The sequence below is a fragment of the Scyliorhinus canicula genome, chromosome 3 (assembly GCF_902713615.1).
Source record: "Scyliorhinus canicula chromosome 3, sScyCan1.1, whole genome shotgun sequence".
In the NCBI taxonomy this organism is placed as follows: Eukaryota; Metazoa; Chordata; class Chondrichthyes; order Carcharhiniformes; family Scyliorhinidae; genus Scyliorhinus; species Scyliorhinus canicula.
This window is the reverse complement of record NC_052148.1, coordinates 11,734,093-11,749,189: the sequence shown is the minus strand read 5'-3', so window position 1 is coordinate 11,749,189 and position 15,097 is coordinate 11,734,093. Positions and strand designations below refer to the sequence as shown.

At 46.4% G+C, this 15,097-nt stretch overlaps 1 protein-coding gene across 1 annotated transcript in view; it reads right to left on the bottom strand.

The window, feature by feature from the left end:
• Positions 1-557: 557 nt before the first annotated feature.
• Positions 558-15,097, bottom strand: part of LOC119963820 (sepiapterin reductase-like) — a 39,040-nt gene continuing 24,500 nt past the window's right edge. The window contains 1 exon segment of the mRNA XM_038793127.1: positions 558-1,319. Within this exon segment, the coding sequence (XP_038649055.1) occupies positions 1,129-1,319 (191 nt within the window). The 3' untranslated portion in view covers positions 558-1,128.

The window sequence follows — 15,097 nt, the reverse complement described above, 5'->3', positions numbered from 1 at the left end:
GTTTAGATAAAGGATCTGGATCGGCGCAGGCTGGGAGGGCCGAAGGACCTGTTCCTGTGCTGTAATTTTCTTTGTTCTTTGTTTGAACACAGAGTGAGAGAACGAGAAAAATAGACATCCAGTGAGATGAAGAAAGGTAAATAGAGAGAGAGCCACACACAAACACTGGGTGAGGCAGAGAGAGAGAGAGAGACACACGGACACACAATCAATCTATGGAGACAGTATGCAGACAGTATTTAAGACAGACACAGGGACACAAAGTAATTTTGAAGATGTTTTTTAAGAAATAGAGAGGGGCTGTTTGCTAAAACTCCCACACACCAGGAGAGAATCATGGAATTTACAGTGCTGAAGGAGGCCACTCGGCCCATTGAGTCTGCACTGGCCCTTGGAATGAGCACCCCACCCAAGCCCACACCTCCACGCTATCCCCGTAACCCAGTAACCCGCACTTAACCTTTTTGGAACTAAGGGCAATTTATCATGGCCAATCCACCTAACCTGCAGGTCTTTCGACTGTGGGAGGAAACCGGAGCACCCGGAGGAAACCCACGCAGGCACGGGGAGAAAGTGCAGACTCCACAGACAGTGACCCAAGCCGGGAATTGAACCTGGGGCCCTGGAGCTGTGAAGCAACTGTGCTAGCCACTGTGCTACCGTGCTGCCCTACTGTGCATTATTGAGTTAACTGGTCGGTGGTGAATTTGCTGAGAGACTGACTGCCTGCATGGATCAACAATGAGGTCATGATCCCTTTGGGTCCTTGTTTGGAGAGAAGAACAAACACATTAACCAGCATCACCAGAGGAGAATTGTGTGGGTGGTTACAGGGAGGATGCTTCCCCCTTGTGGGAGGGGACTAGAACTACAGGACACTGAAAAAGAACAAGACAGCAATTCTCTCGTGGGCGCTGGGTCATTGAATGTGTTGAAGACTCAGTTAGATAGATTTCTCATAGACTAGAGAATCATGGGCTATGGGGGACAGACAGGATCAGACCAAATCAGCTGTGATCTTATTGAACAGTGCAGGAGGTTCGAGGGGCCGAGAAGCCTACTCCTTCTCCAAAGTCCGATGTTGCTCTGTCACACTGTCAGTCTTGCCAGCAGCGAGCACTCTGGGGTTTACTGGTCATAGTAATCGATGTGTGCGCCAGACTGAAATTCATCACGAGCCAGGATGTTCACCAGCTTCCTGGCCGATTCATGGCAATCAATGAGCTGGCCTGCCCGATGCAGGTCAGTGAAGGTCTGACGCAACTCCTGGTCTGCAGTCTCTGACCGAGCTGCCTTCTGCATGTCAGTGTCCAGGGGCCCTTTACATGGAAAGCATGAATTAAACTGGGGTTTAATCAACATGAACACGCTTCACATCAAGAAAGAACTTGCCTTTTATAGAACTTTTAACTATCAGCGGACATCTCAAAGCACTTCACGCATATGAAGCATTTTTTGGGCTTTAGTCATTGAGCCTCACAGACTGATCTCAAACATAATCCTCACTGTGTTACTCCGAGAGTAATCCTCACTGTGTTACCCTGAGATAATCCTCACTGTGTTACCCTGAGAGTAATCCTCACTGTGTTACCCTGAGAGTAATCTTCACTGTGTTACCCCGAGAGTATTCCTCACGGTGTTACCGCAAGAGTATTCCTCACTGTGTTACCCCGGGAGTAATCCTCACTGTGTTACTCCGAGAATAATCCTCACTGTGTTACCCCGAGAGTATTCCTCACTGTGTTACCCTGAGAGTAATCCTCACTGTGTTACTCTGTGAGTAATCTACACTGTGTTACCCTGAGAGTAATCCTCACTGTGTTACCCTGAAAGTAATCCACACTGTGTTACCCTGAGAGTAATCCTCACTGTGTTACCCTGAGAGTAATCCTCACTGTGTTACCCTGAGAGTAATCCTCACTGTGTTACTCCAAGAGTAATCCTCAGTGTTACCCCGAGAGTAATCCTCACTGTGTTACCCTGAGAGTAATCCTCACTGTGTTACCCTGAGAGTAATCCTCACTGTGTTACCCTGAGAGTAATCCACACTGTGTTACCCTGAGAGTAATCCTCACTGTGTTACCCTGAGAGTAATCCTCACTGTGTTACCCTGAGAGTAATCCTCAGTGTGTTACCCTGAGAGTAATCCTCACTGTGTTACCCTGAGAGTAATCCTCACTGTGTTACTCCGAGAGTAATCCTCACTGTGTTACCCCAAGAGTATTCCTCACTGTGTTACCCTGAGAGTAATCCTCACTGTGTTACCCAGAGAGTAATCATCACTGTGTTACCCAGAGAGTAATCCACACTGTGTTACCCTGAGAGTAATCCTCACTGTGTTACCCTGAGAGTAATCCTCACTGTGTTACCCTGAGAGTAATCCTCACTGTGTTACCCCAAGAGTAATCCTCAGTGTTACCCCGAGAGTAATCCTCACTGTGTTACCCTGAGAGTAATCCTCACTGTGTTACCCTGAGAGTAATCCTCACTGTGTTACCCTGAGAGTAATCCTCACTGTGTTACCCCAAGAGTAATCCTCACTGTGTTACCCTGAGAGAAATCCTCACTGTGTTACCCCGAGGGTAATCCTCACTGTGTTACCCCGAGAGTAATCCTCACTGTGTTACCCCGAGAGTAATCCTCACTGTGTTACTCTGTGAGTAATCAACACTGTGTTACCCTGAGAGTAATCCTCACTGTGTTACCCTGAGAGTAATCCACACTGTGTTACCCTGAGAGTAATCCTCACTGTGTTACCCTGAGAGTAATCCTCACTGTGTTACCCTGAGAGTAATCCTCACTGTGTTACCCCAAGAGTAATCCTCAGTGTTACCCCGAGAGTAATCCTCTCTGTGTTACCCTGAGAGTAATCCTCACTGTGCTACCCTGAGAGTAATCCACACTGTGTTACCCCGGGAGTAATCCTCACTGTGTTACCCTGAGAGAAATCTTCACTGTGTTACCCCGAGATTAATTCTGACTGTGTTACCCCGAAAGTAATCCTCATTGTGTTACCCCGGGAGTAATCCTCATTGTGTTACTCTGTGAGTAATCCTCACTGTGTTAATCTGAGAGTAATCCTTACTGTGTTATCCCGAGAGTAATCCTCACTGTGTTACCCCAAGAGTAATCCTCACTGTGTTACCCCGAGAGTAATCCTCACTGTGTTACCCTGAGAGTAATCCTCACTGTGTTACCCTGAGAGTAATCCTCACTGTGTTACCCGAGAGTAATCCTCACTGTGTTACCCTGAGAGTAATCCTCACTGTGTTACCCTGAGAGTAATCCTCACTGTGTTACTCCGAGAGTAATCCTCACTGTGTTACCCCAAGAGTATTCCTCACTGTGTTACCCTGAGAGTAATCCTCACTGTGTTACCCAGAGAGTAATCATCACTGTGTTACCCTGAGAGTAATCCACACTGTGTTACCCTGAGAGTAATCCTCACTGTGTTACCCTGAGAGTAATCCTCACTGTGTTACCCTGAGAGTAATCCTCACTGTGTTACCCTGAGAGTAATCCTCACTGTGTTACCCCAAGAGTAATCCTCAGTGTTACCCCGAGAGTAATCCTCACTGTGTTACCCTGAGAGTAATCCTCACTGTGTTACCCTGAGAGTAATCCTCACTGTGTTACCCTGAGAGTAATCCACACTGTGTTACACTGAGAGTAATCCTCACTGTGATACCCTGAGAGTAATCCTCACTGTGTTACCCTGAGAGTAATCCTCAGTGTGTTACCCTGAGAGTAATCCTCACTGTGTTACCCTGAGAGTAATCCTCACTGTGTTACTCCGAGAGTAATCCTCACTGTGTTACCCCAAGAGTATTCCTCACTGTGTTACCCTGAGAGTAATCCTCACTGTGTTACCCAGAGAGTAATCATCACTGTGTTACCCAGAGAGTAATCCACACTGTGTTACCCTGAGAGTAATCCTCACTGTGTTACCCCAAGAGTAATCCTCAGTGTTACCCCGAGAGTAATCCTCACTGTGTTACCCTGAGAGTAATCCTCACTGTGTTACCCTGAGAGTAATCCTCACTGTGTTACCCTGAGAGTAATCCTCACTGTGTTACCCCAAGAGTAATCCTCACTGTGTTACCCTGAGAGAAATCCTCACTGTGTTACCCCGAGGGTAATCCTCACTGTGTTACCCCGAGAGTAATCCTCACTGTGTTACCCCGAGAGTAATCCTCACTGTGTTACTCTGTGAGTAATCAACACTGTGTTACCCTGAGAGTAATCCTCACTGTGTTACCCTGAGAGTAATCCACACTGTGTTACCCTGAGAGTAATCCTCACTGTGTTACCCTGAGAGTAATCCTCACTGTGTTACCCCAAGAGTAATCCTCAGTGTTACCCCGAGAGTAATCCTCTCTGTGTTACCCTGAGAGTAATCCTCACTGTGCTACCCTGAGAGTAATCCACACTGTGTTACCCCGGGAGTAATCCTCACTGTGTTACCCCGAGAGAAATCTTCACTGTGTTACCCCGAGATTAATCCTCACTGTGTTACCCCGAAAGTAATCCTCATTGTGTTACCCCGGGAGTAATCCTCATTGTGTTACTCTGTGAGTAATCCTCACTGTGTTAATCTGAGAGTAATCCTTACTGTGTTATCCCGAGAGTAATCCTCACTGTGTTACCCCAAGAGTAATCCTCACTGTGTTACCCCGAGAGTAATCCTCACTGTGTTACCCTGAGAGTAATCCTCACTGTGTTACCCTGAGAGTAATCCTCACTGTGTTACCCCGAGAGTAATCCTCACTGTGTTACCCTGAGAGTAATCCTCACTGTGTTACCCTGAGAGTAATCCTCACTGTGTTACTCCGAGAGTAATCCTCACTGTGTTACCCCAAGAGTATTCCTCACTGTGTTACCCTGAGAGTAATCCTCACTGTGTTACCCTGAGAGTAATCCTCACTGTGTTACCCTGAGAGTAATCCACACTGTGTTACCCTGAGAGTAATCCTCACTGTGTTACCCTGAGAGTAATCCTCACTGTGTTACCCTGAGAGTAATCCTCACTGTGTTACCCTGAGAGTAATCCTCACTGTGTTACCCCAAGAGTAATCCTCAGTGTTACCCCGAGAGTAATCCTCACTGTGTTACCCTGAGAGTAATCCTCACTGTGTTACCCTGAGAGTAATCCTCACTGTGTTACCCTGAGAGTAATCCACACTGTGTTACCCTGAGAGTAATCCTCACTGTGATACCCTGAGAGTAATCCTCACTGTGTTACCCTGAGAGTAATCCTCAGTGTGTTACCCTGAGAGTAATCCTCACTGTGTTACCCTGAGAGTAATCCTCACTGTGTTACTCCGAGAGTAATCCTCACTGTGTTACCCCAAGAGTATTCCTCACTGTGTTACCCTGAGAGTAATCCTCACTGTGTTACCCAGAGAGTAATCATCACTGTGTTACCCAGAGAGTAATCCACACTGTGTTACCCTGAGAGTAATCCTCACTGTGTTACCCTGAGAGTAATCCTCACTGTGTTACCCTGAGAGTAATCCTCACTGTGTTACCCCAAGAGTAATCCTCAGTGTTACCCCGAGAGTAATCCTCACTGTGTTACCCTGAGAGTAATCCTCACTGTGTTACCCTGAGAGTAATCCTCACTGTGTTACCCTGAGAGTAATCCTCACTGTGTTACCCCAAGAGTAATCCTCACTGTGTTACCCTGAGAGAAATCCTCACTGTGTTACCCCGAGGGTAATCCTCACTGTGTTACCCCGAGAGTAATCCTCACTGTGTTACCCCGAGAGTAATCCTCACTGTGTTACTCTGTGAGTAATCAACACTGTGTTACCCTGAGAGTAATCCTCACTGTGTTACCCTGAGAGTAATCCACACTGTGTTACCCTGAGAATAATCCTCACTGTGTTACCCTGAGAGTAATCCTCACTGTGTTACCCTGAGAGTAATCCTCACTGTGTTACCCCAAGAGTAATCCTCAGTGTTACCCCGAGAGTAATCCTCTCTGTGTTACCCTGAGAGTAATCCTCACTGTGCTACCCTGAGAGTAATCCACACTGTGTTACCCCGGGAGTAATCCTCACTGTGTTACCCCGAGAGAAATCCTCACTGTGTTACCCCGAGATTAATCCTCACTGTGTTACCCCGAAAGTAATCCTCATTGTGTTACCCCGGGAGTAATCCTCATTGTGTTACTCTGTGAGTAATCCTCACTGTGTTAATCTGAGAGTAATCCTTACTGTGTTATCCCGAGAGTAATCCTCACTGTGTTACCCCAAGAGTAATCCTCACTGTGTTACCCCGAGAGTAATCCTCACTGTGTTACCCTGAGAGTAATCCTCACTGTGTTACCCTGAGAGTAATCCTCACTGTGTTACCCCGAGAGTAATCCTCACTGTGTTACCCTGAGAGTAATCCTCACTGTGTTACCCTGAGAGTAATCCTCACTGTGTTACTCCGAGAGTAATCCTCACTGTGTTACCCCAAGAGTATTCCTCACTGTGTTACCCTGAGAGTAATCCTCACTGTGTTACCCAGAGAGTAATCATCACTGTGTTACCCTGAGAGTAATCCACACTGTGTTACCCTGAGAGTAATCCTCACTGTGTTACCCTGAGAGTAATCCTCACTGTGTTACCCTGAGAGTAATCCTCACTGTGTTACCCCAAGAGTAATCCTCAGTGTTACCCCGAGAGTAATCCTCACTGTGTTACCCTGAGAGTAATCCTCTCTGTGTTACCCTGAGAGTAATCCTCACTGTGCTACCCTGAGAGTAATCCACACTGTGTTACCCCGGGAGTAATCCTCACTGTGTTACCCCGAGAGAAATCTTCACTGTGTTACCCCGAGATTAATCCTCACTGTGTTACCCCGAAAGTAATCCTCATTGTGTTACCCCGGGAGTAATCCTCATTGTGTTACTCTGTGAGTAATCCTCACTGTGTTAATCTGAGAGTAATCCTTACTGTGTTATCCCGAGAGTAATCCTCACTGTGTTACCCCAAGAGTAATCCTCACTGTGTTACCCCGAGAGTAATCCTCACTGTGTTACCCTGAGAGTAATCCTCACTGTGTTACCCTGAGAGTAATCCTCACTGTGTTACCCCGAGAGTAATCCTCACTGTGTTACCCTGAGAGTAATCCTCACTGTGTTACCCTGAGAGTAATCCTCACTGTGTTACTCCGAGAGTAATCCTCACTGTGTTACCCCAAGAGTATTCCTCACTGTGTTACCCTGAGAGTAATCCTCACTGTGTTACCCAGAGAGTAATCATCACTGTGTTACCCTGAGAGTAATCCACACTGTGTTACCCTGAGAGTAATCCTCACTGTGTTACCCTGAGAGTAATCCTCACTGTGTTACCCTGAGAGTAATCCTCACTGTGTTACCCTGAGAGTAATCCTCACTGTGTTACCCCAAGAGTAATCCTCAGTGTTACCCCGAGAGTAATCCTCACTGTGTTACCCTGAGAGTAATCCTCACTGTGTTACCCTGAGAGTAATCCTCACTGTGTTACCCTGAGAGTAATCCACACTGTGTTACCCTGAGAGTAATCCTCACTGTGATACCCTGAGAGTAATCCTCACTGTGTTACCCTGAGAGTAATCCTCAGTGTGTTACCCTGAGAGTAATCCTCACTGTGTTACCCTGAGAGTAATCCTCACTGTGTTACTCCGAGAGTAATCCTCACTGTGTTACCCCAAGAGTATTCCTCACTGTGTTACCCTGAGAGTAATCCTCACTGTGTTACCCAGAGAGTAATCATCACTGTGTTACCCAGAGAGTAATCCACACTGTGTTACCCTGAGAGTAATCCTCACTGTGTTACCCTGAGAGTAATCCTCACTGTGTTACCCTGAGAGTAATCCTCACTGTGTTACCCCAAGAGTAATCCTCAGTGTTACCCCGAGAGTAATCCTCACTGTGTTACCCTGAGAGTAATCCTCACTGTGTTACCCTGAGAGTAATCCTCACTGTGTTACCCTGAGAGTAATCCTCACTGTGTTACCCCAAGAGTAATCCTCACTGTGTTACCCTGAGAGAAATCCTCACTGTGTTACCCCGAGAGTAATCCTCACTGTGTTACCCCGAGAGTAATCCTCACTGTGTTACCCCGAGAGTAATCCTCACTGTGTTACTCTGTGAGTAATCAACACTGTGTTACCCTGAGAGTAATCCTCACTGTGTTACCCTGAGAGTAATCCACACTGTGTTACCCTGAGAATAATCCTCACTGTGTTACCCTGAGAGTAATCCTCACTGTGTTACCCTGAGAGTAATCCTCACTGTGTTACCCCAAGAGTAATCCTCAGTGTTACCCCGAGAGTAATCCTCTCTGTGTTACCCTGAGAGTAATCCTCACTGTGCTACCCTGAGAGTAATCCACACTGTGTTACCCCGGGAGTAATCCTCACTGTGTTACCCCGAGAGAAATCCTCACTGTGTTACCCCGAGATTAATCCTCACTGTGTTACCCCGAAAGTAATCCTCATTGTGTTACCCCGGGAGTAATCCTCATTGTGTTACTCTGTGAGTAATCCTCACTGTGTTAATCTGAGAGTAATCCTTACTGTGTTATCCCGAGAGTAATCCTCACTGTGTTACCCCAAGAGTAATCCTCACTGTGTTACCCCGAGAGTAATCCTCACTGTGTTACCCTGAGAGTAATCCTCACTGTGTTACCCTGAGAGTAATCCTCACTGTGTTACCCCGAGAGTAATCCTCACTGTGTTACCCTGAGAGTAATCCTCACTGTGTTACCCTGAGAGTAATCCTCACTGTGTTACTCCGAGAGTAATCCTCACTGTGTTACCCCAAGAGTATTCCTCACTGTGTTACCCTGAGAGTAATCCTCACTGTGTTACCCAGAGAGTAATCCTCACTGTGTTACCCTGAGAGTAATCCACACTGTGTTACCCTGAGAGTAATCCTCACTGTGTTACCCTGAGAGTAATCCTCACTGTGTTACCCTGAGAGTAATCCTCACTGTGTTACCCCAAGAGTAATCCTCAGTGTTACCCCGAGAGTAATCCTCACTGTGTTACCCTGAGAGTAATCCTCACTGTGTTACCCTGAGAGTAATCCTCACTGTGTTACCCTGAGAGTAATCCTCACTGTGTTACCCCAAGAGTAATCCTCACTGTGTTACCCTGAGAGTAATCCTCACTGTGTTACCCCGAGAGTAATCCTCACTGTGTTACCCCGAGAGTAATCCTCACTGTGTTACCCCGAGAGTAATCCTCACTGTGTTACTCTGTGAGTAATCAACACTGTGTTACCCTGAGAGTAATCCTCACTGTGTTACCCTGAGAGTAATCCACACTGTGTTACCCTGAGAGTAATCCTCACTGTGTTACCCTGAGAGTAATCCTCACTGTGTTACCCTGAGAGTAATCCTCACTGTGTTACCCCAAGAGTAATCCTCAGTGATACCCCAAGAGTAATCCTCACTGTGTTACCCTGAGAGTAATCCTCACTGTGATCCCCTGAGAGTAATCCACACTGTGTTACCCCGGGAGTGATCCTCACTGTGTTACCCCGAGAGAAATCCTCACTGTGTTACCCCGAGATTAATCCTCACTGTGTTACCCCGAAAGTAATCCTCACTGTGTTACCCCGGGAGTAATCCTCATTGTGTTACTCTGTGAGTAATCCTCACTGTGTTAATCTGAGAGTAATCCTTACTGTGTTATCCCGAGAGTAATCCTCACTGTGTTACCCCAAGAGTAATCCTCACTGTGTTACCCCGAGAGTAATCCTCACTGTGTTACCCTGAGAGTAATCCTCACTGTGTTACCCTGAGAGTAATCCTCACTGTGTTACCCTGAGAGTAATCCTCACTGTGTTACCCCGAGAGTAATCCTCACTGTGTTACCCTGAGAGTAATCCTCACTATGTTACCCTAAGAGTAATCCTCACTGTGTTACCCAGAGAGTAATCCTCACTGTGTTACCCCGAGAGTAATCCTCACTGTGTTACCCTGAGAGTAATCCTCACTGTGTTACCCTGAGAGTAATCCTCACGGTGTTACCCTAAGAGTAATCCTCAGTGTGATACCCTAAGAGTAATCCTCACTGTGTTACTCTGAGAGTAATCCTCACTGTGTTACCCCGAGAGTAATCCTTACTGTGTTACCCCGAGAGTAATGCTCGCTGTGTTTCCCCAAGCGTAATCCTACCTGGTTTACCCCGAGAGTAATCTTCACTGTGTTACCCTAAGAGTAATGCTCACTGTGTTACCCCAAGAGTAATCCTCCCTGTGTTACCCCGAGAGTAATCCTCGCTGTGTTTCCCCAAGAGTAATCCTCCCTGGTTTACCCCGAGAGTAATCCTCACTGTGTTACCCCGAGAGTAATCCTTACTGTGTTACTCTGAGAGTAATCCTCACTGTGTTATAATGAGAGTAATCCTCACTGTGTCACCCTGAGAGTAATCCTCACTGTGTTACTCTGAGGGTAATCCTCACTGTGTTATAACGAGAGTAATCCTTACTGTGTTATCCCGAAAGTAATCCTCACTGTGTTACCCTGAGAGTAATCCTCACTGTGTTACTCCGAGAGTAATCCTCACTGTGTTACCCTGAGAGTAATCCTCACTGTGTTACACTGAGTAATCCTCACTGTGTTACTCTGTGAGTAATCCTCCTGTGTTACTCTGTGACTAATCCTCCCTGTGTTACTCTGTGAGTAATCCTCACTGTGTTACCCCGACAGTAATCCTCCCTGTGTTACTCCGAGTGTAATGCTGACTGTGTTCCCCACGAGTAATCCTCTCGGTTTTATTCTGTGAGTAATCCTCCCTGTGTTACTCTGTGAGTAATCCTTACTGTGTTACCCCAAGAGTAATCCTCTCTGTGTTACCGCTAAAGTAATCCTCACTGTGTTACCCCAAGAGTAATCCTCATGGTGTTACCGCAAGAGTAATCCTCTGTGTGTTATCCCGAGAGTAATCCTCACTGTGTAACCCTGAGAGTAATCCTCACTGTGTTTCCCATGAGTAATCCTCACTGTGTTACCCCGAGAGTAATCCTCACTGTGTTACCCTGAGAGTAATCCTCACTGTGTTACCCTGAGAGTAATCCTCACTGTGTTACCCTGAGAGTAATCCTCACTGTGTTACCCCGAGAGTAATCCTTACTGTGTTACCCTGAGAGTAATCCTCACTATGTTACCCTAAGAGTAATCCTCACTGTGTTACCCAGAGAGTAATCCTCACTGTGTTACCCCGAGAGTAATCCTCACTGTGTTACCCTGAGAGTAATCCTCACTATGTTACTCTAAGAGTAATCCTCACTGTGTTACCCAGAGAGTAATCCTCACTGTGTTACACTGAGTAATCCTCACTGTGTTACCCTGAGAGTAATCCTCACTGTGTTACACTGAGTAATCCTCACTGTGTTACTCTGTGAGTAATCCTCCTGTGTTACTCTGTGACTAATCCTCCCTGTGTTACTCTGTGAGTAATCCTCACTGTGTTACCCCGAGAGTAATCCTCCCTGTGTTACTCCGAGTGTAATGCTCACTGTGTTCCCCACGAGTAATCCTCCCTGTTTTATTCTGTGAGTAATCCTCCCTGTGTTACTCTGTGAGTAATCCTTACTGTGTTACCCTGAGAGTAATCCTCACTGTGTTACTCTGTGAGTAATCCTCCCTGTGTTACTCTGTGAGTAATCCTCACTGTGTTACCCCAAGAGTAATCCTCTCTGTGTTACCGCTAAAGTAATCCTCACTGTGTTACCCCAAGAGTAATCCTCATGGTGTTACCGCAAGAGTAATCCTCCGTGTGTTATCCCGAGAGTAATCCTCACTGTGTAACCCTGAGAGTAATCCTCACTGTGTTTCCCATGAGTAATCCTCACTGTGTTACCCCGAGAGTAATCCTCACTGTGTTACCCTGAGAGTAATCCTCACTGTGTTACCCTGAGAGTAATCCTCACTGTGTTACCCTGAGAGTAATCCTCACTGTGTTACCCCGAGAGTAATCCTCACTGTGTTACCCTGAGAGTAATCCTCACAATGTTACCCTAAAAGTAATCCTCACTGTGTTACCCAGAGAGTAATCCTCACTGTGTTACCCCGAGAGTAATCCTCACTGTGTTACCCTGAGAGTAATCCTCACTATGTTACCCTAAGAGTAATCCTCACTGTGTTACCCAGAGAGTAATCCTCACTGTGTTACCCCGAGAGTAATCCTCACTGTGTTACCCTGAGAGTAATCCTCACTGTGTTACCCCGAGATTAATCCTCACTGTGTTACCCCGAGAGTAATCCTTACTGTGATACCCTAAAAGTAATCCTCACTGTGTTACTCTGAGAGTAATCCTCACTGTTTTACCCCAAGAGTAATCCTCACTGTGTTACCCTGAGAGTAATCCTCACTGTGTTTCCCATGAGTAATCCTCACTGTGTTACCCCGAGAGTAATCCTCACTGTGTTACCCTGAGAGTAATCCTCACTGTGTTACCCTGAGAGTAATCCTCACTGTGTTACCCTGAGAGTAATCCTCACTGTGTTACCCCGAGAGTAATCCTTACTGTGTTACCCTGAGAGTAATCCTCACTATGTTACCCTAAGAGTAATCCTCACTGTGTTACCCAGAGAGTAATCCTCACTGTGTTACCCCGAGAGTAATCCTCACTGTGTTACCCTGAGAGTAATCCTCACTATGTTACTCTAAGAGTAATCCTCACTGTGTTACCCAGAGAGTAATCCTCACTGTGTTACCCCGAGAGTAATCCTCACTGTGTTACCCTGAGAGTAATCCTCACTATGTTACTCTAAGAGTAATCCTCACTGTGTTACCCAGAGAGTAATCCTCACTGTGTTACCCTGAGAGTAATCCTCACTATGTTACTCTAAGAGTAATCCTCACTGTGTTACCCTGAGAGTAATCCTCACTGTGTTACACTGAGTAATCCTCACTGTGTTACTCTGTGAGTAATCCTCCTGTGTTACTCTGTGACTAATCCTCCCTGTGTTACTCTGTGAGTAATCCTCACTGTGTTACCCCGACAGTAATCCTCCCTGTGTTACTCCGAGTGTAATGCTCACTGTGTTCCCCACGAGTAATCCTCCCTGTTTTATTCTGTGAGTAATCCTCCCTGTGTTACTCTGTGAGTAATCCTTACTGTGTTACCCTGAGAGTAATCCTCACTGTGTTACCCCAAGAGTAATCCTCAGTGTTACCCCGAGAGTAATCCTCACTGTGTTACCCTGAGAGTAATCCTCACTGTGTTACCCTGAGAGTAATCCTCACTGTGTTACCCTGAGAGTAATCCTCACTGTGTTACCCCAAGAGTAATCCTCACTGTGTTACCCTGAGAGTAATCCTCACTGTGTTACCCCGAGGGTAATCCTCACTGTGTTACCCCGAGAGTAATCCTCACTGTGTTACCCCGAGAGTAATCCTCACTGTGTTACTCTGTGAGTAATCAACACTGTGTTACCCTGAGAGTAATCCTCACTGTGTTACCCTGAGAGTAATCCACACTGTGTTACCCTGAGAGTAATCCTCACTGTGTTACCCTGAGAGTAATCCTCACTGTGTTACCCTGAGAGTAATCCTCACTGTGTTACCCCAAGAGTAATCCTCAGTGATACCCCAAGAGTAATCCTCACTGTGTTACCCTGAGAGTAATCCTCACTGTGATCCCCTGAGAGTAATCCACACTGTGTTACCCCGGGAGTGATCCTCACTGTGTTACCCCGAGAGAAATCCTCACTGTGTTACCCCGAGATTAATCCTCACTGTGTTACCCCGAAAGTAATCCTCACTGTGTTACCCCGGGAGTAATCCTCATTGTGTTACTCTGTGAGTAATCCTCACTGTGTTAATCTGAGAGTAATCCTTACTGTGTTATCCCGAGAGTAATCCTCACTGTGTTACCCCGAGAGTAATCCTCACTGTGTTACCCCGAGAGTAATCCTCACTGTGTTACCCTGAGAGTAATCCTCACTGTGTTACCCTGAGAGTAATCCTCACTGTGTTACCCTGAGAGTAATCCTCACTGTGTTACCCCGAGAGTAATCCTCACTGTGTTACCCTGAGAGTAATCCTCACTATGTTACCCTAAGAGTAATCCTCACTGTGTTACCCAGAGAGTAATCCTCACTGTGTTACCCCGAGAGTAATCCTCACTGTGTTACCCTGAGAGTAATCCTCACTGTGTTACCCTGAGAGTAATCCTCACGGTGTTACCCTAAGAGTAATCCTCAGTGTGATACCCTAAGAGTAATCCTCACTGTGTTACTCTGAGAGTAATCCTCACTGTGTTACCCCGAGAGTAATCCTTACTGTGTTACCCCGAGAGTAATGCTCGCTGTGTTTCCCCAAGCGTAATCCTACCTGGTTTACCCCGAGAGTAATCTTCACTGTGTTACCCTAAGAGTAATGCTCACTGTGTTACCCCAAGAGTAATCCTCCCTGTGTTACCCCGAGAGTAATCCTCGCTGTGTTTCCCCAAGAGTAATCCTCCCTGGTTTACCCCGAGAGTAATCCTCACTGTGTTACCCCGAGAGTAATCCTTACTGTGTTACTCTGAGAGTAATCCTCACTGTGTTATAATGAGAGTAATCCTCACTGTGTCACCCTGAGAGTAATCCTCACTGTGTTACTCTGAGGGTAATCCTCACTGTGTTATAACGAGAGTAATCCTTACTGTGTTATCCCGAAAGTAATCCTCACTGTGTTACCCTGAGAGTAATCCTCACTGTGTTACTCCGAGAGTAATCCTCACTGTGTTACCCTGAGAGTAATCCTCACTGTGTTACACTGAGTAATCCTCACTGTGTTACTCTGTGAGTAATCCTCCTGTGTTACTCTGTGACTAATCCTCCCTGTGTTACTCTGTGAGTAATCCTCACTGTGTTACCCCGACAGTAATCCTCCCTGTGTTACTCCGAGTGTAATGCTGACTGTGTTCCCCACGAGTAATCCTCTCGGTTTTATTCTGTGAGTAATCCTCCCTGTGTTACTCTGTGAGTAATCCTTACTGTGTTACCCCAAGAGTAATCCTCTCTGTGTTACCGCTAAAGTAATCCTCACTGTGTTACCCCAAGAGTAATCCTCATGGTGTTACCGCAAGAGTAATCCTCTGTGTGTTATCCCGAGAGTAATCCTC